The 27,422-nt window shown below is 39.9% G+C and overlaps 2 protein-coding genes across 4 annotated transcripts; one reads left to right on the top strand and one right to left on the bottom strand.

Annotated features, from left to right (window-relative positions):
- Positions 1–69: 69 nt before the first annotated feature.
- LOC105355132 lies at positions 70–4,917 on the bottom strand. 2 transcript variants are annotated; one of them, XM_011481186.2, is made up of 3 exons: positions 4,246–4,917; positions 2,147–2,183; positions 70–1,849 (listed from the first exon to the last, which is right to left on the bottom strand). In XM_011481186.2, exons 1-3 carry the CDS (start codon positions 4,343–4,345, stop codon positions 274–276), a joined length of 1,713 nt encoding a protein of 570 aa, XP_011479488.1. In that variant the 5' UTR covers positions 4,346–4,917; the 3' UTR covers positions 70–273. The 2 variants fall into 2 exon arrangements, with proteins under 2 accessions (XP_011479488.1, XP_020562956.1); XM_020707297.1 differs by lacking the exon at positions 4,246–4,917 and having other exon boundaries at positions 2,147–4,177.
- A 372-nt stretch (positions 4,918–5,289) lies between these two features.
- On the top strand, positions 5,290–26,877 carry LOC101174516 (semaphorin-4A). 2 transcript variants are annotated; one of them, XM_023960081.1, is made up of 15 exons: positions 5,290–6,881; positions 11,853–11,987; positions 12,578–12,738; positions 12,820–12,879; positions 13,427–13,525; positions 13,626–13,719; positions 13,854–13,976; positions 15,372–15,499; positions 15,684–15,865; positions 21,757–21,901; positions 22,995–23,184; positions 23,685–23,800; positions 23,989–24,152; positions 24,829–24,923; positions 25,183–26,877. In XM_023960081.1, exons 2-15 carry the CDS (start codon positions 11,891–11,893, stop codon positions 26,004–26,006), a joined length of 2,478 nt encoding a protein of 825 aa, XP_023815849.1. In that variant the 5' UTR covers positions 5,290–6,881; positions 11,853–11,890; the 3' UTR covers positions 26,007–26,877. The 2 variants fall into 2 exon arrangements, with proteins under 2 accessions (XP_023815849.1, XP_023815848.1); XM_023960080.1 differs by having other exon boundaries at positions 11,849–11,987.
- The last annotated feature ends 545 nt before the right edge of the window (positions 26,878–27,422 follow it).

Below are 27,422 nucleotides of genomic sequence, written 5' to 3'. Positions count from 1 at the left end.
TTAAATGGTCTTATTTAAAACTCATCTGATTGCCAAACTGCCTCCCCAAGACTTGTCCTAAGACATCAGTGGAATTTAATCTTTTATTTGGAAAAGCAAACACAAAGTTGACATTCAATGCATAATGCTCAACAAATACAGAAAAACCATAAAAACTCTCCATATTTTCAGCTTGACCTTGTCATTGATTTTTATTGATAGGAATTGATGGATGATACCCAACTTCTCTTTTTTGTTTTGATTGGAATTAATGTAGAGATGTGGATTTTAGCTCTAATGGAGTGAGGACGGACATCCACTCTTGAGTTTCTTTCCTTCAGGTGTGCCTCGAAAATAGTCAAGATATGATGAGAACACATACTTATTCATGACTTTGACTCTCCCAAAGATGTCTAGCTCTGTTTGCTCATCGTAATGAAGAGCGTTCATGACCTCCCTTGATCTAAAGTATAGGGCATTTTCTTTGGCAACAACCTGTTCTAGCCACACCTTTTGGGGCGCTGTTTCGTAGTTGTCAACAGTGCAGCCATAGAACCCTCGTCTGGGGTTCTCCGGCCAAGGTTCCTTGGTCACCATGGGGTGGTTCTCTCCAATAAAAGATGTGCACAATGGGCTGTCAGACCCGCGAGAGCGCCCTACCTCACAGCCAATAACACTCATGAGAAAAAGGGAAAAAGTTCGGAAGTTGCGCACAGACGCTGAAAACACTGCTGCCATGAAGTATTTGCCCCATCGCTCGCAATTGAAGATGCAGTGGTGAAGCTGAAATGTCTGGCGACAGAAATCAGTAAACTTGGATGCTTTGAGACCCTGCTGTAGCTCCAGCAGGGACGACTCCTGCGGGTCATTGCTGAAAGTGCGAACAAACTCCTCGACTTCCCCTTCATTGTCCATTCTCATGAACTTCCCCACCAGGCTGATGCTAAGGTTATTATTTTGCACTTTGTAAATACAGTCATTAAGAACATAGTACAGGTCATCGGAAACTTCCTCCCTGGCATTGTATCTGATCTCTACCAGCAGGTCCAGTATATTGTTGATATGTTTGGGAACAATTGTTTTTGCCTCTATCTCTTTAAGCCAAACAGCTTTTACTTGACCATGGTTTGGGGTGTAATCTGGAGCCCGCCTTTTTTCAGTCTCCTCAAAGAACAAGCTCCAAGTTAGACCCTCCAGGCAGTCAATAGAGGAGTACTTCTTTCGCAAGTCTGCTGGAACAAACATTTGTGGATGGCTTGGCCACTCCAACATCTGCAGGTACAAAGCCTTTCCTTTGTAATCTGAAAGGATGGGACCTGCACAGCCAAGCTCTTTCACTGTCCGAAGTATACCATTCTCAAGTAGCTCAGCTGTGATTGTGCTGCTGTGGTCATGGACCCTCCAGCCGCTGCCACTAGCAGCCACTATCTCTCCATCAGAGTTTACCGATAGGAGGCTAGTGTGCAGATGCAGCTTTGTTTCCACTCTAGCAGAGTGAAGGACCTGCAACAGCTTCAGCATGAAGTGTTCATCATTTCCAAGGCTGCAGCTTATAATGGTGACTGTACCAATGTCACCAGAGAGGATTTCAGCTTTTATGGTGGTGACTAATTTGGCAATATCGTCTGGCCCATAACCGGCCAGCTTTGCAGCTTCCATGGGGCCTTGGCTGCCATGGCCCACCAGCATAATATTGTGATTTCTTCCAGAAGGCCTTGAGCTTCCTCGCAAAACCTGCAGTGCCCCCTCATGGTACCTCAGGAGTGTTGACATAGAGGGATCCCTCAGAAACAGATAAGTAGCCGATTCCATCACCACCGGGTCGTTCTCCATCGCAACTATCATTTGGTAGCTGTATCTGACCTCCTCTCTGTGAGTGACAATATGATGGTTAGACAATGTTTTTATTTTAAATATATAAGGACACATGCTGAATAATTCCATAAACTCTTATTTGCAATAAAACACATTTTTCACAATCAAATGCACAAAAGCAGAAAGTGTATCCCTATAAACTGAAGAGATTCATGTCTAATTGAAGCAAACAAAAACAATTAAAAAATTAGCATTGATGTAGAAGAACACACAAGTATATTTTGTGCTCCTTATATTCCTTTCTTTGGCTGCATTTAGTCAATGTGTGATTTATCATAAAGTTGTATCTTACCTCTTCCCTAAACTGTGGCCAAAGTCAGACTTCCAACCTGAAGACAAGAAACAAAAATACAAATTTAGCCTTTGACATGTAAAATCTCCTTTAATGACAGAGTGATCAGTCAAAACAATAACTACAGCAGAGCTTCTTTTCTTCAGCATCAGGAACTTGACTACCGTACTTTGATTTACAGTTTGACTGTTCTGTCCATGAAAGCAGTTCTAAACATGAGTCTGTGTAGAACCTAAGTAAGAAGTTAATAGTCTGGCATTCAGAGAAATTGCGGCCTGTTTATGTCCCCTCTAAAGTCATGGTTATCTTTACCTGGGTGATAAACTAGAATAAGAATTGTTCAAATACCCCTTGTGGAGACAATTAAAACCAAGTCCACTCTGTTCCATAGGTTCCCAGGTCCCCCTCTAGAGCCAGAACGGTTGGGGCTAGCAGCCAAACCCCCGTTGGCTTCCATTCACAGGAAGAACTGCAAGGGGTCTCCATGTGTGACTTGGGTGGCATTCAGGGCCAAATGCCTTTAGCGGACTAATCCACAGTTTACCATCATGGCATGGTCATGACACTGTGTCAGAAGGAACCTGAGCTTGTGCTGCAGGGTGAGAGGAACGGAGAGAAACAGTTGTCCCCCTCCATGTACAGTTTGAAATATACATTTATGCAAATATATATTTCTATGTATTTGTGCACATGTTTAAATTTTGACAACAACCTTTAAGGGTCCTGACAGCGAATCATCCACCCTCTTCTTGCCCTTTCCTCTGTTCCCCTCTCCCTCACACTCACCACCCTCATGTCCTCTTTGGCTTTCACCATAACCCTTCTTATTTGGACCTATAGTGAAAGATGACATGAGGGTGGTTGGTGTGAGTGATGTAGATGCAGAGGATATAATGAGGTGGAGGCAGATGATTCGCTGATCCTAAAAGGATCAACCAAACGGCAGAGACAACTTTCAGTTATTTAAAAATAATTTGTTTTAACATTAGATGTCTGGATTTGGACTGCACCAGTGCCTCTTTAGAGTCCAATGCACCCTAACTGGAAACCTCCACAAAGTTTTCAGCATCTGAAATGTAGGCAGTGCTAAGGAATCCCCAATGTATCACTCTCACCTGGATGTTGACTTGTATTCACAATGACCTTTCTTTAATGACACGAATGAAAGTTAAGACAAAAAACTGTATTGGAATCTAATCCCTTGAGTTAAAGAATGCAACTCTTTCTAAATACCAACTATTTAAATGTAAAAAATAAATTAGTTAAACACCGTTTGCTTTTCAACTATGTATTTCAGCTGCAGGTTGCAACCCAACGCTTTCCTTCTTTTCTGTTGTATGATGACACAGAAAAAAATAAAGAAATGTGCTTTGGGAAATGATCATTGATTAACTAGTTCTGCAGATATTGTCTTATCTGCAGAATATGTCAACAATCATTTGGGATACTTTCTTGTTGGTTTTAAAATACAATTTGAGGACTTATTGCAGGCCGTTCTTTGCTGGAGCCAGATCAAAGTTTTGCATTCAAACGGTGTCTAGCCTGTTATTTGAATGCTGTGCATCAGAAAGGATGCTAAATGTTGTTAGTTTGCGGCTTTGTTGCCGGTCTTTGCCACGTTTGGCCCTATCCTAATGTCTATGACTCCTGATGCTGTTGATGTTTGGTTTTGTTCTTTTTATCTGTTTTGAAAATTTTCAATATACGACCTGGAACAGAACCATTTTACTTCTTTTACTCATTTTCAAAAAATGCAAAAGACAACTTTAATGTGAAAACCTGCATCAATCCATTCCATCTTGCCTGTTACTTAGACTTTATCCAACCAACAACTTGCAAACATTGTACAATGCAAACATGCACGTTGTTATAAACCTTTCCCCACTTTTTAAACTAAAAATGCATCCTTACTTAACACAGAAACCTCAGACTCTTTTTTTATTTCTGCTGAATTTAAAAATGATCCGAGTAGCATATGGTCCAGCTGCTAAATGTTTGATGTTTCTCAAATTATACTACGCTGTGAAAAAAGGGTTTTCTTCATCATGCAAAAAAAATAAATAAATATGAACACCCTTCCGAAGGAATTCTGATCTCACCAGTATTGACTCCTGCTGCCAAAAACAGCTGAATCATCAAGGCACAGACTCCACAGGGTTTCATTGTGTCTTTGATGCAGAGCGTTGAGCTGAGGAGCATTATGTGTACAGCTGGCAGAGGCGTCGCAGGTCATATCTCTGTCCACAGTCGGTCTGATAGCAATGCAAATTATGACCCGTGACCATTTGACTGCCTAGAGGAGCGTGTTTTGTCTCTGTTCTCATGTGCAAAGTTTAACCACAAAACGTCTGTACAAAGCTGATGAACGTGTGGACAGGCTAACGGAAAAAAGGTGTGACACAAAAGGATGAAGGAAGAACAAAACTTAAGGCTTTCCTCTCCTGGCCTAATGCCATCTACCATCCACCCCTATTTTAAACACTCAAAAGGAGAAGAAGGCCTCTCCCAATTATCTTTAAGCTTCAGGGGAAATGGAAGACATTAAACGAAGACATTAAAGCAACATTCAATTTTTCAGTTCAAATCGCTTATGAGATTTTTAGATAGATAGATGGATGGATGGATGGATGGATGGATGGATGGATGGATGGATGGATCTTAATTTGTCATTATCTGGTCATTCATACCTTAATAAAAAGGTACTGCTAAAAACATTAAGCAATACATAAAACTACATTAAAAGTCCTTCAATATATGTTAAAATTGTTAAAAACCAGATAAATAATAATAATAAAAACAATCACAGTAGTTGGTTTAGGGTCTGTCATCTGGACTTAGTTTTTAAAGTTAGAAGACGTTTCACCTCTTATCCAAGAGGCTTTGTCAATTCTTAATTAGCTGGTAATAGAGCTGGTATAAATGCTCTCATGGGGGAGGAGTCAGACCTCAAACTGGATCATATTGTCAACTTAGCCTACATGGCATCTGTTATTTGATTCAAACCACCCTTTACAGCACAAACTAGGCATTATCAGGACATTACAACACAGAGCCCAGGAGGTGCCCTCAAGCTCTGACGGAAAGAAGAAAGAAAAGCAACATATCCGTCAAGCCCTCAGAACCTGTGGATATCCCAGGTGGTGACAGTGGCTCAGTGCTTGGAAAAAAATCTGCGCCTCTATTGTTTTACTATTATCTGTTCTATCACCGAGTTTGAAACTGTAAACCGTCGTCTCTGCAGCTGCTCCTGTCTCCTGTCGCACGCGGCTGCGTGTGTGAGAACGAAAGGGGAGGGATAGTGGGCTCAGGCTGCGAGGTAGAACGTGCACGCGGGGAGCTGCAAGCACTGCCTGGATTGCGCAACACCAGGATCATCGTGTGCCTTTAGGCTACGTTCACACTGCAGGGCACGAAACAATGTCTTTTTCCTAGAGGGGGCCTGGCAAAAAATAATTGAGAAGCACTGCTGTAGTCAATGTCAATTTCTTTAGAATTTGATGTGATGAGGAGAAGGTTGTTGGTTGAACACCTTATTGACAGCCGTTCCACCTCATCTCTGTGGGCAGATTCGTCCCTATCAGAGATGAGCCTCACCACTGTGGTGTCATCAGTGAATTTTACGATGGTGTTGCTGTGGTGGGCAGTCGTACGAGTACAGGGAGTAGAGCAGAGGACTTCGTACACAACCATGGGGGAAGCCGGTACTGAGGCTTAGTGCAGTGGGTGTATGCTGTCCCACTCCGACTCTCTGGAGAGGAAGCTGCTGATCCACAGACAGGTTAATTGGGGTGAGAATTGAAGGCTGAGCTGTAACTCACCATGAGCATCCTCACATAGCTCCCCCGCTGCTCCAGATGGGAGAGAGCAGCGTGCAGAGCTGTTGCTATGGCGTCCTCTGTGGATCGGTTCACCCTAAGCAAACTGGTGTGGGTCCAGTCCCGGTGGAAGTGCTGCTGTTATGTGACTACGGACCAGCTTTTCAAAGCACTTCATGGCTGTTGGAGTGAGAGCCACTGGTCTGTAGTCAATGAAGCTGGAGATGTGAGGCTTCTTGGGCAGGGGAACTATGGTGGAGGACTTCAGCCAGAGTGGGACCGTTGATTGTCCGCACAATCCTTTAGCACTCGCCCCAGGACACCATCGGGACCGGCAGCCTTCCTCGAATTGACTGCATGCAGGGTGCGTCTCACCACATGCTCATCCAGGACGAGTACAGTGTGTCTGTGTGGTGAAGTTTATTCATTTGCGTAAATGCACATCATTCATTAAATCAATTAATCAAACTGTCAAAAGTATTTTACTAATTTGTTACAGTAAAAATAATATTTTTTTTAACAGCTGTGCTGACCACTCAAGAATTAACTGTGGGTCAAATAGCTTCAAGTCTGACACTAGGAGGCATCCAAGCTGCTGCCACACGGCTTTTTTCAGGTTGCTCCTAATCCTCTCCAAGCTTCTTTTGCCCTCATTAGTCACCCTCTTTCCTGGCCGCACGGACTAGTTGCTGGTTTATTCTACATTTTGAACTGATTTTGTTCAAAATGGATGGAGAATGAGGAGATATAGCTTTGAGGCACTGCAGAGGGGACCGTCTCAGAAAACATCCAGCAGCATGCTTTTACTCATTCCACAGCGCCAGCAGGTTTGCGTTTGGATAACAATGGATGAACAGAAAAACCTGGTGGGAAACTGAAAGGATGTCCATCAGATCCTCATTCTTCTGAGTCTACCAAAGGTACAGTAAATTTCTTTTATAGTAACTGCATTGTTTTCAATGTGATGTTGTTGTGAGGGGACCAGAAAACAACACAGGGCAAGACAAATTCAAATTGCATGTGCATTGGTGTTTAAATTATTTGGTATTTTTTTACTTTTTCTCATCTGCATCTTTGCCTAAGTTTTAGGACTTTGCAAAAAAAAACATAATCCCAGCCTTCAACACATTTAGTTGGAAACCGAATTAATACAAGCAAGTAGCATATTTTGCTACAGTTTTCAGTTATTGTCCCTCTTTACATGCAGAACTGCATCTTCTGTATAGAGATGAATGGACACCTCAAAACTCACAAATGGGAAATCATTAATGTACATGCAACATAATAAGTGACCCACTATTAATTTTTTTTGCACGCTAGTTAAAATAACAGGATGAAATAAAATGCTTTAAAGGTTTTGTTCTTTGGCATTCAGCAGAGCTCATGAGCAGGTTTTTCAAAAAAAAAAATTGAATAACAAATATAACATGATTTAACATCAAAGCTTTGGCCATCTGATAAAACAAAACAACTGTTGTCATTAATCATCCATGCATTAAGCTGCAGGTCTTATGCAAAACAGCGGGTAGATAATTTATGAATATGTGGCTTTTTGTGCAATAGAAAAACGCATTGCACAACGTATTAGTAAAATAATTATTTAAGTTTAGGTGTGCATTTCCTGACTCTGGACTTTATGGCTCTGAAACATTGACTGGAAGTTAGAATCCAACAAAAGTAGGAGGATAACATTTGCAGCTTTAATGCACACATCTTTGAAACAGGAGATGCTCAGATCATGTTTTAGTCCAAAGTCTCTTTAGATTTTTGGTAAGATTTGTTCGGCAAAATATTTAGAATATCACAATTAATTATGGATATTATTCCATAAGAAAATTATACACTGGCAGGCACTAAAGATTAACACAAAAAAAATAATAAAATATGTGGAAGAAACCTAATGTCTATCCTCTTTTCCAGTCTTCCCGCCTCCTTTTATGGGTCACTTAGACTATTTTCTTTAATTGTGCAATCGTAGCCTCCTTACAAAGAATGTGGGCTCATCCCCCTTTGGACAATCTCCCTTTGCATCTCTGAAGACACTTCCTGTGACCTGCTGAGCGATTCAATCAAAAAATGTACTTAGGCAAGATTTTGAAACCATACATTTTTTCTCTGACAAATTTTCTCACTGATAAAACAAAGATGATAACAAAATGTGAATGTTTTGGTAGACAACGTTGGACAAGTTTGTCATTTTTTTTTGTTTTGTTTGGACATTGCCAACGGTTAAATCATTTGAGAAAATAAAGCCCAAATCTTAGCAGAATAAAATGTTGTTTGATCATTTATGCACCCACCTCCCATCCTGGATCTTTTTCTGCAAGTACAGTACTCCAACTCTGTTAATTTATAAATGATACAACAAAACCTTTACAAAAAGTAAGAAATGCATCATTGATGAAAGAGAAGAATGCAAATTATGTTCTTATATCAGGAAAAAAACAACAACATCTTTAGAATAATTCTAGTAAGTGTTGCGCTTTCATCAATCCAGTAAATATAGGTCCTTGTAATTTACATAAGACAAATGTTTCCCAGATTATGAAGACCTTGCTACCATGTTTTTATTAGCAGCTCGGTTTGGCAGAGATTTTTACGCCGGATTCCCTTCCTGACACAGCCCTGTGTGAGATTCATTAAAAAAATGCATTACTAAACTACAAAACTATTAAACAAATATACCATTCTAAATTGTGTCATAATGTTCAGTTCAAGTTCAAAACATATTTATTCCAGATAAATGAAAATATATGTAGAACAGCAAAATAAGACAAAATTATATAAACAACAAACATACAAAAGGGAGTGAGAAGAAGAAAATTCTTATAAATTCGCAACTCCATACCTTATGTCATTATTTTCCTAAACCCAGTACTCCCACTACTGGGACTCTGAGGAAGAGACAGGAGGCAGAGCTGGAAGCAGCAGAGATGAAGATGTTGAAGTTAACTTTGGGAGTGACAAGGATCAAGAATGAATGCATCAGGGGAACAGCTCGCGTTAGATGGTAAAAATGAGATGGTTTGGACATTTTGGAAGGAGGGATACCGGTGATGATAAAAGGTTGATGAGGTCTGGATTACCAGGCCTAGAGCAATATGAGGGTGTTTGGCTTTGTGACATTTTTTAGCTTGAAGGCTAAAAATGGCATTTTTAGCTTAGGGCATTTTGCAGCTCATGGTTGATGGACGAGCAACACTGGTGACTCACTGTTGCTTCAGATTGTGGTGGGCTGCTAAAGAAATGTTATGACTTGGGAGATCCAGCTGGGACTTTTGTTGAGCATGTCAGATCTGGGTGGTAAGTCCTGTTGTGTTCACCCCAAGGGAGTCTGAAGGGGTGACAGAAAGGCCACTCCGGTCGATACTTAAAAAGTGAGGATAAGTCCTTTGATCCATATTTTTTTACAGTCTGAAAATTGATGAGACCCTAATCCAATGTTCAGAGATCCTGCAAGAAAAAGCTTTAAACCTCCAATTAAAAATCCTTCTCTTCTCTGAGAATAATATTGGTTTCTCCATTGTTTTTTATTTCTTACTGTACATTAAAGATGAAGGGGCAAGCCTTATTTTATATCTTAAAAACTGAAATTCAAAGCCCCTCTACTTTTTAGTGCTGTTCAGCTTGGACTCCATAATCTGCACTCTGACCCACTTGTTTCAGAGGTCATTGCTTCACATCTACTCTTCTCTCCAGTTTAAACCTTTCACACACGAGAAGGCAAGCTAAAAAGATGCTAGTCCTCTTAGGACCCCACGTGAACAGGCATGAAGTTCAACAGTCCTAATGCAGATCCTCCATTGCTGGTGGTGACCCCTCTGCTGTCCTTCACACATCCACATCAGACCTTCAGACCGTTTTCAGTTCTTTTATTGAGACCCAGGATGAGCTTCCTGGGTTATTTGAGCCTTTGGTACAAAGCACATTTTATCATTTCAATTAACACATTTAAACTAAACTTAATAATTGTTTATGTCATAAATGCTTTTTCTATGTTTAGCCAATAAATTAAAAGAATTCATTTCACAACAAGACTCATTTTTGGTCTGTATGACCACATCATCCAATTGATTATGACTATTAGGAGAGGCAAGTCACTAAATCTAGACTATGAAGCAGCTCCAGCGCAGCAAGCGGCTTATTTGCAGCTTAAGCCCAGCTAAAAACATTCGTGCAGAGGAGTAGCAGCTTAATGCTGCACACATTACCAGAAGAACCACGTGAGTCCAGAAGAACATTGTTTTAAGACAGGATGTTTTCAACAAAAGCTCAAGTGACAACATAGTCAAGTTTGACTCTTTTTTTTAATTCAGGGTCAACAAAAACTTGTGTTGTTTTCTAGGACATCATTTCTGCAGAGCGACAGGAGTTATTGTGAGGAAAGCAGTCTAAGTAAAGATGCCTAAACTTCCCTCTTCCTGACCACTTCCTTCATTTACACTGGGGGGGGGGGGGGGGGGTGTCACAGGCCAGTCCAGAGGCGCAGTTTCTCCATGTCCTAGGCCTTCCTTCCCCGTCTCCGATGGGACATGCACCTCCCTAGAGAGGGGTCCAGGAGGCATCCAATGCAGATGCCCAAGCCACCAGTGTGTGAATGTGTGTGTGACTGGGTGAATGGGTCCGTGACTGTAAAGCGCTTTGTCCTTGTAGGAAGAAAGGCGCTATATAAGTATACGCCATTTACCATTACCTCAACTATCCCTCAATCTGATGATCTACACAGAAACTTTCAGCCGAAAAATCACTTTAAAAGTTGATTAATAAACTCCTCATCTATAGTTATATAATCTTTGCAATCCTCCCCTAAATGGCAGAGGAGTAGGGATTTCTAGAGTTGTCAGGAAAGCACCAGCTATGTCTAAATTGAATCCCTTGCATTCACTGTGTGACACTTAAAGAGAAAATCAGAATGTCCAGTCGTGTTGGCCTTTATAATGAGTTTCTGAGTTAAATCTCTGCTTTTGTTTTAGCTGATTTATTGTTCAAAGCTATTAAAATATTAGTGATGGATGATTCAAACAGTTTTTAAACTCTGAAAATGGCAGCCAAAACAGTACATTAACTTCTATTTATTGCTTTTCTCAATTAGAGCACAGACCTGCTCATTCACTTTGGTATGATTTTGATCTTATTCTAATTTATGGTGTGAAAAACATACCAGTGTCTGTGTTTCTTCACAACCTTTGGTCATCTGATCATCTTTTTAAAAAGCTTTAAGTTTACTTTGGTGACCACACAGCAGCGGAAAGGAAAACTTGAGATTTTTGAACTTCAGAAAAATGGTGTGACTACATTTGTTGAACACATTTACTATAAATGTATACGTTTACCAAATTCATGGACTAATGCCCTATATGTAGTGTCAAGACAGACATATACTTAAATATGGTAAAAGCAATCTTAGCAATTCAGACCCCTGAATATTGCAAACAAGGAACATATATGAAACAAATTTCATGTTTATTAAAAAATTCTACCTCCAGTTTTTCTCAGTTAAATTGGACAAGAAAAACACAGAAATCAGAGATGAACACCAACAGCACCTGTGACAATTGAGAAGACATATGTCGATATTCTCTTGGTGAGTCGAGTGACTATCTGCATGTCATACAAAGAAGACTCAAAGCAAAGGATTTAATATAAAAAATGACTTATTTACTTTCCACTTTCAATCCTCTTTGTTTGAATCCTAAAAGCAGCAGCATTATTCACCAATGTTTACAACATTATGTGGCTAGTTAGGTCTGCTTTGGCTGAAAACATTTCTCATATCTTCGCCAACTCAAGACATCTACACAACCAGGGCATAACAATGTGTTTTTGAAAGTGATTGAAGCTGACTCTGTTTGTGTCTCTGTGCATCTGCATGTTTGTTTTGCCGCAGACAGCCGGCTGTGCGGCTTTTGTCCAACTCAGGCAGCTCCAAATGGACAATTCCAGCTTCCTGAGTCTCACTGTGGTCCTGCTGGGTTTGCTGGGTCCTTGTTTGACAAGACTGACACCCAGAGTCTCCTTCCCCATGGGTGAGTTCAAACGAGTTGTTCTGATCTACAACTACAAAATATCTATACAGAGGATCTCCTCTTTAAACAAGATTTTTAGAATGAGATGCTATTTTAACCAACAGAAGTTTTTTTTGCTGGAGCAAGAAAAACTCCTGGTTTTTCAAGAAAAAAAAAAAACTCCTGTTTTTTTTTTTTTCAACTCCTGGTTTTTTCCACATGCCAAGTGTCACAGCTGTAAAAGCTTTTTGGTGGGTAAACCATGAAGTTTGAAGGCGGAAGAAGCTTGTACATATTACAGCACCATTTTGTTTTTTTTCTTGACTAAATTCTGTGTTATTTAACTTTGGATAGCACTCCTGGTGCTTTTTCTCCAATCCCTGACCTATGCTGACCTTATGGATACAGATTTTTACCCCTGATTCATATCTGAAAGAACAGAAACTAAGTTATGAGACTGAGGTTTCTTTTTTGGTAGACCACAGCTTCAGCATTCTGCTCACAGACTGCGATACATAAAGTTTTGCAAACATCTGAATGAATCCTTGACTGCAGCCTGCTTCTATAAAGACATCTATAACTGTCTCCAACTGCCTGCTGCTGAAAAACAGGAAGTCCCGGGAGACGTCTCACAAGCTTCATTAACGATGACATCAAAAACACCACATTACTGCTTCTCACTCCGGATGAAGAAACGCTCTACGTTGGAGCCCGGGACGCTTTGCTGGAGCTGGATGTTAGCCAAAAAGATGCTATGACTTTGAAGAACAAGGTAATGATTGACTGTTTGTCCACAGACGCATGATCTGGTCACAACCAGTGGTGTCTGATGTGACGTGACACTTTTTTTCAGCTGGACTGGAGTCCTTCAGACAAAGACCTGGAACAGTGTTCCATGAAGGGAAAGAAATTGGTAAGGACCTGATTTGTGTTGCGTTAAAAACAGCAAACCTACGAACTAAAAAAATAGGTATTTCTAACAGATTTATTAATCTTGTTTTTATTTAATTAAAAAACATTAATTTTGTTATTTTTGCAATGCTTAAAGAAGCTTGTATCGAGGAGTTCATAATCTTTGTCAACAATAATAGCAAGATTGACTTGAAAAGGGAGTGAGGGGAGCAAGTTGCTGGGAGGGCAGCTGCCTCCCCATAGCTCCGCCCCCTCTTAAACTAAGATTACTTCCTAGCTAAAACTTTCTTGATAAGATCATTTTTCTTGCAAGACATTTTTCTTGAAACAAGAGTCCCTTTAGTTTCCGTTTTTGCAGTCAGTGTAGACATAGTGACTGAAGGATGCGAAGTATCAGCCAACTACTGCAACTAAACTGAGTCAACAAGGTGTAACAGAAAGCTTTAAAGGTCAAATAAATTCTCTACTCCGCTGCTGTTTTCTGTTAGCAGCAGACATTGGTTTTACCAAAAGCTTTTTATATTGTTGTTCTTCTTTGTGTTTTTTAGGCTGATTGCTCTAATTTTATTCGTGTCCTGGAGTTCTTGAACTCCAGCCACCTTTATGCCTGTGGAACCTTTGCCTTTAGTCCACGCTGCACATACATAGTAAGTTTTTTAAGGAAATGTACACCACAGTTTATTCTTTTTTGGAGTACATTTGAATTGTAATTGTAATTAAACTACATTTTTACGCATTTCTGTCCAGAACTTACAGCCATTAACAATGCACCAGAACCTCGATGAAGGAAGAGGTCGCTGCCCCTATGACCCATATCAGCGCAACACTGCTGTCATTGTAGGTAAGCATATAACAGAAAGAATAGAGGACTTTAATCAGGTAGAAAAGCCAGCACTTATGTTGAAGTCATCTCAATGATGAAAAAGCTCTGTTTGTGTCTTTTGGCCTTTTGAAACCACTTATTTTATGTATTAGATGGAGAACTTTACACAGGTACTGTAGCAGACTATAGAGGAAATCGACCCATCATTGCCCGACATCTGAGTGAGGGCAAGCGTCTTGACCTGAAGCTGGATGATACGTTAGGTTGGCTTGAAGGTGGGTTCATCCTCCCTTAAGATTAAATACTTAACAGTTGGTGCTTCTGTTGAAAAACAAAACATCTTTTTAAGTTTTATTTATATTTGGCTGAAATATATACTGTTGGTTTTACGTCAACTTAAACATCTTGTGGTTGACCTTTAACCCTTGTGCTATCCCAGGCACTTTAACATTGGGAGTTGGGTCATCCAGACCCACTAGACAGTGCACTGAACCTTTTTTCTTCAATGATTTGTGATCTTCACTGGTGTCCATGGATTACATGAAATCCTCTTCACCTTTATCCACCTTTGTCATGGTAGGAATAACACGTCGATGTAAGGGTGGGGTCATCTAAGATAGCACAGGGGTTACCTACCCCATGACTCTCTCTCTCTCTCTCTCTCTCTCTCTCTCTCTCTCTCTCTCTCTCTCTCTCTCTCTCTCTCTATCTATCTATCTATCTATCTATCTATCTATCTATCTATCTATCTATCTATCTATCTATCTATCTATCTATCTATCTATATATATATATATATATATATACGTATATATATGATGTATGTATGTTTTTAAATAAAACCCTCCGAGTGGTGTTTTAATTCTGATTATGACATTTTTAACCACAACCCCACTACGTATATTTCTTTAAAAGCCATATTTCATGTGTATCTGAAGCCCCTGTTGCCAATGGACTTGGCCATTGGCGCTGAGCTGAGCAGCTCTGCCCTCGATCCCCCCTTTCTGCAATCTACATTTTGCATGAGTGAAGAGCTTGACACAAGGGGGGGGGGGCACAAACAACACCGACTGATAGTCTCAGGAACGGTGGATATGAATGAATTCACTTGCACAGCACTTTGATGAAATGCCAGAAAGAAAGTGACTGTTCCCACGTAATTTTCCAAATATGCGCGACCAGTGCTGAACTTTTTTCTTGGCTGCAAGACCGAGAGGAAGAGCTAAGTTTAAGATTAAGGTCTGGCAGGTTATTGGTCCTTGATTTTAGCTGTGGTTTCCCATTGAAATAATTATTTAAATAACCGATTTTTGATCATGTATTTATAATTTTCCATTATTAACCAAGTCAGTTGTTTTTAAAGTACAAACCAGATTTTCACTAAATGCAGCTCAAAGAATGTGCTTTGGAAAATATGATAAGAATGAGTACCGGTAAAAAGATATTTATTACGATTTTTAATGTACGGTATGTTTTATTGTCATTATTAAATATGTGAGATCTCAATATCTTTGAACCATTATCTCCTCATATATAGGGATTTCTTTGAAATGTCTGAGCAGGAACGTCAAGTCCCAACTGAGAGATATTACTGTTCTTCTAGATTGTACAGAAGTCAATCTTCAGAGTAAAAAAATATCTCTGTGACATTGTATCTTTGTCTGCCGTAGATCCGACCTTCATCAGATCCATCTACATTCCACACGAGGAAAAAATCTATTTCTTTTTCAGTGAAGCTGGCAGAGAGTATGACTTTATCAATAAATTCATCGTCTCTCGTGTCTCCCAGATCTGTGTGGTGAGTGCAAAAAAGGACAAAAAGTTTTTTTTGTTTTACATTTTCAAAATGCAGCCTGATCAGGGACATATTGCCCCTAAATAAAAGCTGAGCTTGGCAAATGAGTTTCGGAAAATAGAGATACATTTCCTGTTTATTCTTCTTTGCTCTCTTATTGTCTTCTCTCCTCTCGTTTGTTTGTCAGAGTGACGTCGGAGGTCAGCGAACTCTGCAACGAAGATGGACCACTTTTGCCAAAGCTCAACTGTTGTGCCAGGCTGGCAGTGAGCTACCTTACAATGTGCTCCAGGACATTAGCATCCTCCCACCAGCAGAGGGAGCCCCTGCAGATGACACACTCTTCTATGGTATCTTCACATCCCAGTGGTCAGTTTTCAGTATTTTCCTATACTTGTCTACATTTTATTTAGTAATTGTTATCATCTGGATCCGATCATTAAAGCTTTTATTTGACTAAACTTACCTAACCAAGGTAAATTAGCATCAAATAATGCAGGGATAAATGAAAAACAAGTTGAAAGGAACTGGAGTGTTAAAGTTGGTCAGCCTTGCACAGCAGTCCAATTCATTTATGTTGAAAAATATGATGAATATGTCAAATGGGATCAATGCCATAATGCACATAGTGATGGTAATACCATCAAAGCAAAAATTTGGTTTTTAGGTATTTAACATCATCAAATTGACCATAAGTGTCAAAGATTTCTTGGTATTTTTCTGCAAGTAATGATATAAAACTCTTTGGTTGTTCTTTTTTTGTATTCTGAATAATTACAATTTAGATGGTATTTATAATGCGCACAGCGCCTGTACTCAGTAATGCTGTAAGCGATCTTTACAATATTCAGTCTATCCATCTCCTCAAATCTGACCGTTTTTGTTCTGCAAAATGGTTTTCAGTTGTCCTGGAAAAAGGTAAAACAAAACAGGTGGGTGTGGCCTTCATGTTTGTGAACTCAAACAGAGGCTTCAAAATAGAGCTTTATTACCACATCGGGCGAATCTGGAGCAGAGCCGGGGCGTAAAACCTCTAATTGAAAGGTTGTAGGTTCGGCTCCCGCCTTGCCCTCCCTTCTGTGCGTTCACATTTTTAGAGGACTGTGAAACTTCAAAGACTCAGGGATTCAGATTTGCTAGTGATAAATGGATGGCGTCCCTTTTAACTCACAGAAGTGGCAACCATTAGAAAATTGATCATGGAGGAGAAATGTATTCTTTTTTTCAGCAAACAATACAATACCAAAAAACAACAACAACAAAACACACAAACAAACAAAAAAAAAAAAAACACCCATTTTACAATTAAATGTTTAAGTAGAAGTTGATTTGTCTATATACCATTGAAATAATCAATACATTTTTGCCATGTTTCATAAAAAAAGGTATTCCTGCTGTCTCAATGAAAATTTAAACTTTTCTAAATTTAAATATTGCATTATGTTTCTTACCAAATGAAAATGTGTTGGGGGAAATTTGCTTTTCGATTTAAGTAGGATTAGACGTCTAGCCAGTAGGGTAACATAACTTAAGACATTCTTTTTTTGTTTACTGCTTAAACAAATTCCAGCCGTTGGTACTCTGAATAATCCTGGTATAGGGTCCAATGGGAGTTTAACCTTGAATATTAGAGACAATACTTCAAATATTCCTTTCCAATAGGGAAGGATTTTGTTGCAGTCCCAAAATGTGTGGGACAGGGAGACAGGAACATGTCCACAACGTTCAATGAAGGGTCCACTCCTGGTGCGTTCTGTAAAGGATTTTGAACTGGATCAAACCATGTCTGCTGCACACTGATGAGGAGTGAACTTGTTGCTGAGCCTTTATCCCCTGTTCTTCCGTAATTGTTGTTGTCAAGTCCAAACTCCAGGCTTCTTTCAGATGGTCCAATCTAACGTTGCATTCAATATTTAAAAGATTATGATATTTTGTAGAAATAGAGTTGTTTTTCAATTGATCTTTGAGTAGAATCTCATCCATAACATTTTCCTCTGGTTGACTGGGAAAGGAGGGAAAAATTGCCCTAGAAAGGTCGCGAATCTGCAAATATTTGAAAAAATCTTTGTTATCAAGGTGATATTTTTGTTTCAATTGGTCAAAGGTAGAGAAGGTCTTATTTTTGAACTACTCTGCCACTAAGTGGATCCCTTTAGAACTCCTTTGTTTGTAAGCTTGATTGTTGGTCAATGGCATTTGTACTGAACAAAAATTCCATTTAAAATATTTTCCTATCTGGGACCACATTTTAAGGGACTGAGATACTATTGGGTTCTGGCATTTAAATTTAGAAAGATCTGATGTACAGTATAGCAGTGACTTTAATGTATTTGGGAAGAAAGCTTGATTTTCCGACCGTTCCCAATCAGGTCTGGTCTGTCTGTCCCAGAAGGACTTACATTGAATATTACAGGACCAATAATACAGACGAAAGCTGGGTAGTCCTAATCCGCCCAAGAATGTTGGTCTTTGCAAAAAAACTTTTTTAATTCTGTGCAAGAGAATCTATTTAAAAAAAACTTTTTGTGAATTATGATAGGGATGCATTGGAAAAGAAAAATATTTTGGCAAAGTATTCATTCTGACTATATTTACAGGACCAGCTATAAAACGGGTAGATTACCTAGTCGCTTAAATTGTTTGTCTGTTTCTTGATAGCGATTTAAAAAAAATTGTTTAAAAAGTCCAGATATATCTTTTGTTGTGTTAATTCCGAGGTATCTGAAATTATTCGAAACATCAAAAGGAAAAGATATCAGTATGTTCAAGTTTGTACTGCTGAAATCTATGGGAAACATGCTCTTTGAAATATTAATCTTGTATCCTAATATGTCGCCAAATCTAGAGATGATAGTCATAATTGAAGGTATTGACGAAAGAAGGTCTAAAATGTACAAAAGCAGATCATCTGCACATGGAGTCACTTTATGCTCTGCATTTCCTCTCACAATCCCCTTATAGGTGTTAGCTGAACACAAGGACATGGCAAGGGTTCTAATGACCAAGCAAAATAAAAGAGGAAATAAAGGGCAGCCCTGTCTTGTTGAATGTTGGAGAGAGAAAGGACTTGAAAAATGTTGTTTGTTTGTACTGACACATTAGGATGGGCATAGAGTAACTTTATCATAGAGATATAGTTAGGGCCACAGCCAAACCTAGACAGGGTTGAAAAGAGAAAATCCCATTCAACCCTGTCCAACGCTTTTTCTGCGTCCAATGAGAGCAACACCTCTAGCCCTTCGTTTTTAGGGTTACGGGTGTAAATAATATTAAGCAACCTTCTGATGTTCAAAAACATTTGTATATCTTTAATACATCCAGTTTGGTCTGAAGACACAACAGTTGGAAGAATGGTTTCTAAACGTCTAGCTAATATTTTAGCCAGTATTTTATTGTCTACATTAAAAAGGCTAATGGGTCTGTAAGATCCCGGTTCTGTCGGGTCTTTGCAAACGTTATGGATTAATGGAAATGTTAGCATCATATAAAGTTGGTGGTAAATGTCCTGTTGATAAAGATTCATTATAGACCTGCAGCAAAAGTGGGGCAAGCTGATCCTTGAACATTTTATAAAACTCTGCAATATACCCATCAGGGCCTGGGTATTTGGAACTTTTCATACTGTGAATTGCTACTTTTATTTCTTTTTTTGTGATTTGTTCATCTAATACAGGGGTCGGGAACCTTTTTGGCCAAGAGAGCCATAAACGCCACATATTTTGAAATGTAATTTCGAAAGAGCCATACAATAATGTAGCGTCCCTTTCCCACATGGAGGCACGGAGACTTAACCTCTTTTAAGGTTCTTTATTCTGGTTACTGCAGACCGCAACAAACGCCGTACAATTAGTTCAGCAACTTCTGAATGTCTCCCGCTGAGACGACAACTTTATATTCCCCCCCTCCTGCTCCAGCCCTCCCATTTCCCTTATTTGGCCCATGGCTGAACACCATTGGTCCAAACTACCTAATAACAGGCTGAGCGACAGAACTGAGAGCCAATCAGATGCGTTCAATGAACTTCAGAACTTTCAACGCGGCCCAACAGCCGCTCAGTCCGCGACAATATGTTTAAAACTAAAAATACAAATGAATGTGTGCATTTTATTTAATTTCAACATTTTTAAAGTACAATAAGTCTGTGGATTCTTTTTAATAACATTGTTATGCTGTTGCTAATAAATGATGAGTATTATTTCTCGTGGTAGTTGTCTGCTGATGGTCTAGTCTGGTTGATACGTGGTGAGTTTCTGCTTCGTTCAGGCGTTGAGACTTTAAACGTGATCTTAGGTCTGAATGTTCTGTAGATGTGAGACAGACTGCTCACATGCAGACATGGAGCCAAACACACACTCACACGCTACAGTGAGTGACGGGCAGCAGGTTTTACGTTTTTACAATCCCTGCGCGATTCACCTGCTGCCTGTCCCCACAACACCTCACCCCCACCCTCTGCTTTCTCCCTCTAACATCCCGTCCCCGCATCTGCGCACTCTTTCTCAGAGACGGGAGGGCGCAGTTTTAGGCACGGCAATTCACAGGTTTCCAGGTGGTACAAACTCTGTGAAATAATAGATAATAGTAAACTGATAGCGCTGGCGCAGATTTTTCTCTCTAAGCACCGCTACGACTGCGCGCTTCTGGCATCCCATCGCGCCCGAGAAGGACTGGTCTAATGAAAAAAAAGTATAATTAAAGATTTGTCTGCGAGCCACATGTGACCATCAAAAGAGCCATATATGGCTCGCGAGCCATAGGTTCCCGACCCCTGATCTAATAACTTCTTATTTTCAAAGCTGATAGCGGGCATATAAATATTTGCAAAAAAGTTGTCTATTAGGAGCTTTTTAAGGGTCTTTTTTGGATTCTTAGGAGTAAAGTTTGGAATAAAAACACTTAAACACGTCGTTAATTGCTTTTAAATCGTTGGTAATTTGCCCTGTATACATTTGTATTTCGGTAATTAGTCTTGATGCCGCATTTTCTTTCATTTATTGGGCTAATAGTGTTTCCAGTCTTCTCGCCATGTTCATAATATTTGTGTTTTAGTTGTGTTAGTAGTTTAATGGTCTAAAGGCCCGTACACACCGGGACGAATATTCGCCAGGCGTTATTCGCCAGCGTTTTTCGCCACGTCTTTTGTGTTCACACCCAGGCGATTTTCGCTGACGATGAGCCGAGCGAACATGCAATTTCCTTCCCTGACATTAGATGGCGCTTAATGTAAACAAAAATACTCCTGTACACAAGGTGGCGCTGCGCAACTTTACACTTCTTAAAGTCGCTTTTCACTCAGAAGAGGAGAGCAAGTATTTACGCGCTTGTCAGAATCAAACAAAGAAAACATGAATATTTCAAGCACCAGTAGCTCCAACTGGTGCTTGGTTCGGGGATATTTTAGAATGTCCGTCATTATTTCTTCGCGGCAGTGTAGACGCTACTTGGCGTCTAACTTCTTCGCTGGTATGTGTGCTCAGCAAGGCAGTTTTGTGTTTGAGCGCCCCCAAGTTGTGTTTTACTGTAACTTCAGAAGCTCCAGACACGTGTGCAAAAGCGCCATTCTCATTGGTCGAACAGATTTCGACGCGAGGCGTCCAAAAAAGAAAAAACGAACCAGAGGCTTTTTTTTTTTTTTTTTTTTTTTTTTTACGCGTGGCGTTTTTTCGCGTCGGTGTGCACACTCTCATTGGTGCCCTTTGTTTAGTCACGAGGCGTTAAACGTCGGCGAAAATCGCCGGCAAAATTCGTCCCGGTGTGAACGGGCCTTAAGTTGTGAAGAGCAAATTAAGTTCCCTCTGTACAGACAACCTTTTGTTATAAACAGAAACATATGTCACCAAGTCTTTCATATATATGAGAACAGAGCTATGAAAGAAAAAGCCTGGAGCAAGATTTTTACTGCTTCAACATTTCACACCAAGTCTCTTCCAACTGTTGATGCTGGACATGCACTGGTTAACAGTTGATAAAGAAAAAGAAGACGAAGAAGGCCCTCCCTGCTTGTCCAGTTTGAACACCATGGGCTAAACGCACTTTCAAGAACCCGCATTTAGCAGCGTCTTGAACGCGTGTCACATGCCTGGTGTGTTTGTAGCATTATGTGCACATACCAGTGTAGGTGAACAGGTTTGACTCTTACAGTGTGCTGAGCGTCTTTGACAAATCAATACCTGCAGAAAACTCATTTCACATTTTAGTCAGCAGTCAAGTGAGCTCTGATTTCTCTATGGTAGAATGAATGATGGTTTCTTTTTCAACAGGCCTGTCAACTCTGGACGCTCAGCAGTGTGTTCATTCCGACTGGCTGATATTAAAGCAGTTTTCTCTGGAAACTACAAGGTCCTAAACAGAGACACCTTACAGTGGAGTGCACGAGTTCAAGAAAAGGTGGCAAATCCAGGAGAGGTACATTTTTATGCTTTATGCACGTGAAGAGGCTCCGTCAATGCTTATAGATGATAACTAGTATTGGATGGTCTAATATACAAAAACTACAGTTTTGATGACTTAATGAAAGTAATCATTTCGAAATGTTAAAACAAAATGTGTTTTTATATTTTCTTTTAAATAGTTGATGAAGTATTTCACAGGGTTTTTCCAGCTCATCATGGCAGCCATGTACAAACATCTGGGTCATTTTATTTGACCTGTTGTAAAGCTGTATTAACCCTGTAAAGCCCACTAAATGGTAAATGGCGTATACTTGTATAGCGCTTTTCTACTTTCCTCGAAGGCCCAAGGCGCTTTACAGTCACAGTCCCATTCACCCATTCACACACACATGGCGGCTCCGCTACTGAACACTGGCACCAGAGGCACCAAAGGACACTTCGACATATGGGAAGGCGGGAATCGAACCTGCAGTCTTACAGTCAGAGGTTGACCGCAATACCACTGCACCATGGCCACCAAAGAATCAACAGAAAATTCAAATTTTAAATTAAGATGATTTTTAAACCCTTTGATGAAATCCACAAAATAATTTTGCAATATTGTTTTAATAAGACATGGATATGATACGTTGGGTGATTTAATAGTTTTTGCTCACAACAATGTCAGTTTAAGATATAAAAATATTCACGAGGATTCAGGAAAAAAACAACTTATTTTCCTATCATAAATAAATAATTATCAACAAATTTTGCATTCTACAGAAGGTAATGTTTTTAAAAAAAGAATACAAATAGATGAGTTATTGTCACCATGAAGTTTAGAAAATTGGCCAAACTTTTCCCGCCAAAAATGTCAGAGATTTAATGAGAGTCGCCATTTTGAAATAAGCAGGAAAAGTCTTTTTTCTGCCTCTGAATGATGATGAACTACAGGGTAGAAAACATAGACCAAGTTATATTCAAAGGGTTATGCAAATAGTCACAGGGGGTTAAGAAGTCCAGACGGGCAACTGTGTAGTTTATCTCAGTTTGTGAAGGGAGAAAGGGTTGGAGGAAATGAGGGTTGGAGGTTTGGGAGGTTAATATGTTTTTCTCTTGGATTTTAGTGTGGCCTTCACAATGCGTCCGACAATGCTCTACGCTTTGTTAAAGAAAATTTCCTGACTGAAGACAGCGTACGGCCGGTTGCAAGAAGCTTGACAATGGTTTCGGCGGAGCACATCTACTGTCGTCTAAGTGTGCAGAGAGTGCAAGCTGTCAACAGGAAGCACTACACCATGCTGTTCCTGCTCACAGGTAGACCCTGACCCAGGTTTGTCACTTAAAGCAGAGACGGGCATGGAAAAATGGCTTTTGTCTGTAATAGCTGTTACTAAAATAATAATAATAATAATAATAATAATAATGGATTAGATTTATCTGCGCTTTTCCAGACGCCCAAAGCGTTTACAATGTGTCCATTATTCATTCACTCCTCGTTCATACTTGGTGATGACAGAGGCATGGCTGCCACTTCGCGCCTACAGTCCCTCTGACCATCACCGGGACATTCATGCACATTCACACACCAGTGGAGGCACAAATATGCACATAAAGGGTTAATATTTCTGAGGTATTATTGTTCATCCACAAATTGAATAGAAATTTATAGATTGTTACTTTGTGGTGGCTGCTGTTTTAACTAAATGAGTCAAGTTATCAGTTTGTAAAAAAGTGAGTTTATCATTTAAATGCAGACTCCTATCAAAGTTCAGATGATTCTGAGGGTGTGTGTGTGTTTTTCTGCTCTGTTCCAGAAGCTGGTCAGTTGCATAAAGCAGTGCTGCTGCGGGGCGGCGCCCACATCATTGAGGAAATTCAGGTTTTCCAGAACCCTCAGGCTGTCAAGAGTCTGAAGCTCTCCATTCCAAAGGTGCACACTGATTTATTGATTCCTCTTCTATGCACATTAAAAAAAAAAAAAGTCCTTTTTTTTCTGGCTCTTGACCAAACTCTGTGGATGTGACTGTCATTGCTGTACATTCAGTAGAACCTGAATACAAGTGGACCAGTTTGCAGCAACTTTGGCTGAACAATTTTCTGGTCATTTTTTTCGTGCAGGGTGTGATTTATGTCGGAACATCAGAGAGGTTGGTGAAGATTCCAGTTTCCAACTGTTCTTTCTACTGGAACTGCGCCCAGTGTGTTTTGTCAAGAGACCCCTTCTGTGCTTGGGACCCAGTTGGCAGGGCCTGTGTAGAGATCTTTGAAGCACAGACCCCTCTGTAAGTGTGATTGCATGTTATCATGGATCATCACTGTGAAAACCTGTCCTGCATTTTTAAAAATAATCATTACGCATTTTTGGTAAACAGGGATGAATATAACTTTAATAAGTCCCAAAGCTGCAGTACAAACAAATTATGATGCAAACAAAAAGCTGATTGATATTTTCCCTAAATGCTTTATCCGTTTTTATCATATTCCTGGTATTTTTGGAACCACAGCTGAATTGGCCATGTCCACACTTGCTGTGTTTGACTGGTGAATTAAGAATGTTTTAATCAGTGTGCTGTTAATGTTGAATGATGATAAACTAAAAGAATCGGATATAAATATCTAAAGTGTGAATATTTGTACTTTTTATGTTTAGACTTTAGAACTATATTACATAAATAAAATAAGTTTTTCAAAGTATTTTCATTTTATAAGATGTGTCTGTTTTCAGGACAGAAATTAAAAAATATCTTAAATTTCTACAAACATTTGTTTTTATTGATCTCTTGTTTCTTTGGAGCAGCTTGTAGATAGTGATTTGGCTGTTGTTGGTTTTTGGGCGCTCTTGCTTTGTTGTGTCCATGACTCCCATCTTCATCCTGAAATGAACTGTCATTTTGTGGGGGTACAGGTAGTTGTGAGCTGTCAGAAAAATACGAGTGTTTCTTTTTTTTTTGTGTACAGGAACCAGGATGTAGATGGAGGAAACGTGGAAGAGGCTTGCAGCAGTGCCTTGTTAACACACAGAACCAGATTTGGACCTAGCAAACTGCACACAGGTGAGTTCTTTTACCTGAAGAACTATTTTGATATACATTAAAATAAAATAAAATAAAAAACCCTGCTGGTTACAGGAGTTTTGCATGAAACAGTAGATATTCATGTTACTGTCCTGTAAGCATCGTGCGCTTGTTTTAAACCATTTATGAAAATCAGAAAGAATAAATACATAAATAAAATGAGTTTTTCTGCTGTTTTGGTTGAGGTTATGTCTGTACACTCAGACGACTACTTTCTCCTGTAATCTGTATATATCAGGTACATGCCCAGCTGGTGAGCTGGTTTCAGTCTCTCTGAACGAGGTGGTGCGGCTCCACTGTCCTGCAGCATCGCAGCTTTCTCAGCAGCAGTGGGAGCGCCCCAACAGCCGGCTGTCCTCAAGCCTCTACCTGCAGCTAAAAGATGGCAGCCTGAGCTTTGTGGCCACACCCACAACTCTGGGCCACTACCTGTGCCTGTCCACAGAAAACGGCTACCGACAAACCATGGCCATCTATCACGTTAAGCAGAAGAGCAGCCAAGCTCCAACCAGCTACACCCATCAGACTCCAGTTACTCAGCCTGCACGCAGACCTAGTCCAAACACCTCCACGGGGAGTTTGGACAGGGATTTTGTCCTAAATCCAACCGATTTAGGACAAAAAGACAACACCCCTTCCCTGTCTGTTCAGAGCATCCCTGCCTCCAGCACTCACCGAGCCAGAAACAAGACTGTGTGGACTGAGGAATCTCAATGGAGAGGGGTGAAGCTCCATGACGGGGAGCTCCTAGTGTCCAGCCGAGGTCCCTGCTATCTCAAAGAGCTGGTGGCTGTGTCCATTCTGCTGGTGCTGTGTCTCAGTCTGCTGATTACAATAAGTCTTTACTTTATCCGACAGCGATGCCACTGCAAAACGATCCCCCAGCCTCAGCCTTCCAGCAGAGATGCTGGCAAGGTAACACCTGAGGAGGTGGAGCCAACAGGGAACAAGACTCTGGGCAAAAGTAACAGTGAAGTGGCGAGAGGCAGAAACGCCAGAGGCTTTGTCTGTAATGGGATCACCACAAGTTCTGATGGACTTTTACCTAACACTCCCATCTGACCTGTTGCAGGGGGCCAGATTCTTTCCAAGGGTTGAACAAATCAGTCCTGGCTGCACTAAATTTTAGATTTTTAGGCTTTCGCAAAGAACATGGTGGTGCCTTCTTTACATTTGTGATGATGATGTTCCGGTAAAGATGCTGCTTCCACTCTTACTTCTATGAATTGTTCTCTCTTTGCTCTTTGGACACGTCACTGATTCCTTCCAGCCACAAGATGGCACTGTTCTGTACGTCTCATATTCACATTAGTAATCAGAGGAACATGGTTACATGTCACCAGAACGATTTATCAAAAAAAAAAAAAAGAATCTCAAAGAAGCAGTTTAAAAAGTGAAACTTAGCAGAAGTTCAGCAATTTGTGTAAAGGACTTGAAACTCAAAACAAACTTATGGGGGGGGGGGGATTCTTATTTTATCATAAGATTTACACTCCTCACAACCTTTGCACCATTCTGAGGTTTAAAGGAAAACGTTCGTAGAAACATTTATGTTCTGATAAGAATATAATATATTTACTTTATTCACTTTTTCACAGCATCACAGAACTAGACTTTTATTCATATAAAGACGACACCACCAATGCTGGACCTGGACATAAGTTATTTAAGCTGCAGCGTCTGATTTGGTTTTCTAAAGCCAAATTTGTGGGTTCTTATCTTTCAACGAACAGAATATAATAGGTCAAGATTACAATTCAACGAGCGCTACACATGTCATCAAACCAAGTATTCACATTCTTTAGTTTTGATCCCACTTGCTTCTAAATCACAGTTTTACGTAAATTATGTGTTACTATGTTTGGTCTGTGACAGACATTTCATCAACACAAAGCATCCTACTAAGGAACATTAATAAAGTTGTGCAAAAGTCCCTTGTTTCCTGCATGTTTGCTTTGAAATGTGTGTTAAAACTGAAACATAATCTTATAGGGTTCCGTACTAGACAGCTGTAACCTAAGGTGTTTATTAACCAGATAGCTTCCATGGTTTTTCAATGAGCAAAGTTTAGCTGAGGAGGAAATTATGTCATGTAGAATTAATTCAACCATCACTAATTACAATAAACATGGCATGTTGTCTCCCTAAGGTTGTAGACATTTAATTTAAGTATGGGATAATGCCCAACAAGGTGTCCATTATCAGAAATTAATGGACAATGAGGAGGCGTGAACTCTTATGCTTACAATTCATAAGTTACACAAGAAATAAATGTTAAATTGATTATTCCTACTTTATTTTATATGTTTAAATTCTTTTTCACAAAATCAGGCTATTTGATATGGGTTGCAATGTGTTATGATGGCAACAGCTACCAAGCTTGCACCGACTTCTCTGCCGCAGCCGGTTAAGAAGTAAGTTTTATAAGTGCGTGACACTGGAGCTAATCAGTCGCTACTGCTTAGCAGTCTTTTACCG

This window comes from Oryzias latipes, chromosome 11 (assembly GCF_002234675.1).
Source record: "Oryzias latipes chromosome 11, ASM223467v1".
NCBI classification, from domain to species: Eukaryota; Metazoa; Chordata; class Actinopteri; order Beloniformes; family Adrianichthyidae; genus Oryzias; species Oryzias latipes.
The sequence above is the reverse complement of the archived record's forward strand: the minus strand, read 5'-3'. Positions and strand labels throughout refer to the sequence as shown.

Excerpts from the sequence above, each read along its gene's own strand:
- LOC105355132 (XM_020707297.1), bottom strand. The coding sequence starts at position 2,295 with ATGCTGAAGAAAAGAAGCTCTGCTGTAGTTATTGTTTTGACTGATCAC. Across the intron at positions 1,850-2,146 it reads GGCCACAGTTTAGGGAAGAG|AGAGGAGGTCAGATACAGCT; the intron begins GTAAGATACAAC and ends TGTCACTCACAG.
- LOC101174516 (XM_023960081.1), top strand. The coding sequence starts at position 11,891 with ATGGACAATTCCAGCTTCCTGAGTCTCACTGTGGTCCTGCTGGGTTTG. Across the intron at positions 13,526-13,625 it reads GTCCACGCTGCACATACATA|AACTTACAGCCATTAACAAT; the intron begins GTAAGTTTTTTA and ends ATTTCTGTCCAG. Across the intron at positions 21,902-22,994 it reads AGGTGGCAAATCCAGGAGAG|TGTGGCCTTCACAATGCGTC; the intron begins GTACATTTTTAT and ends CTTGGATTTTAG.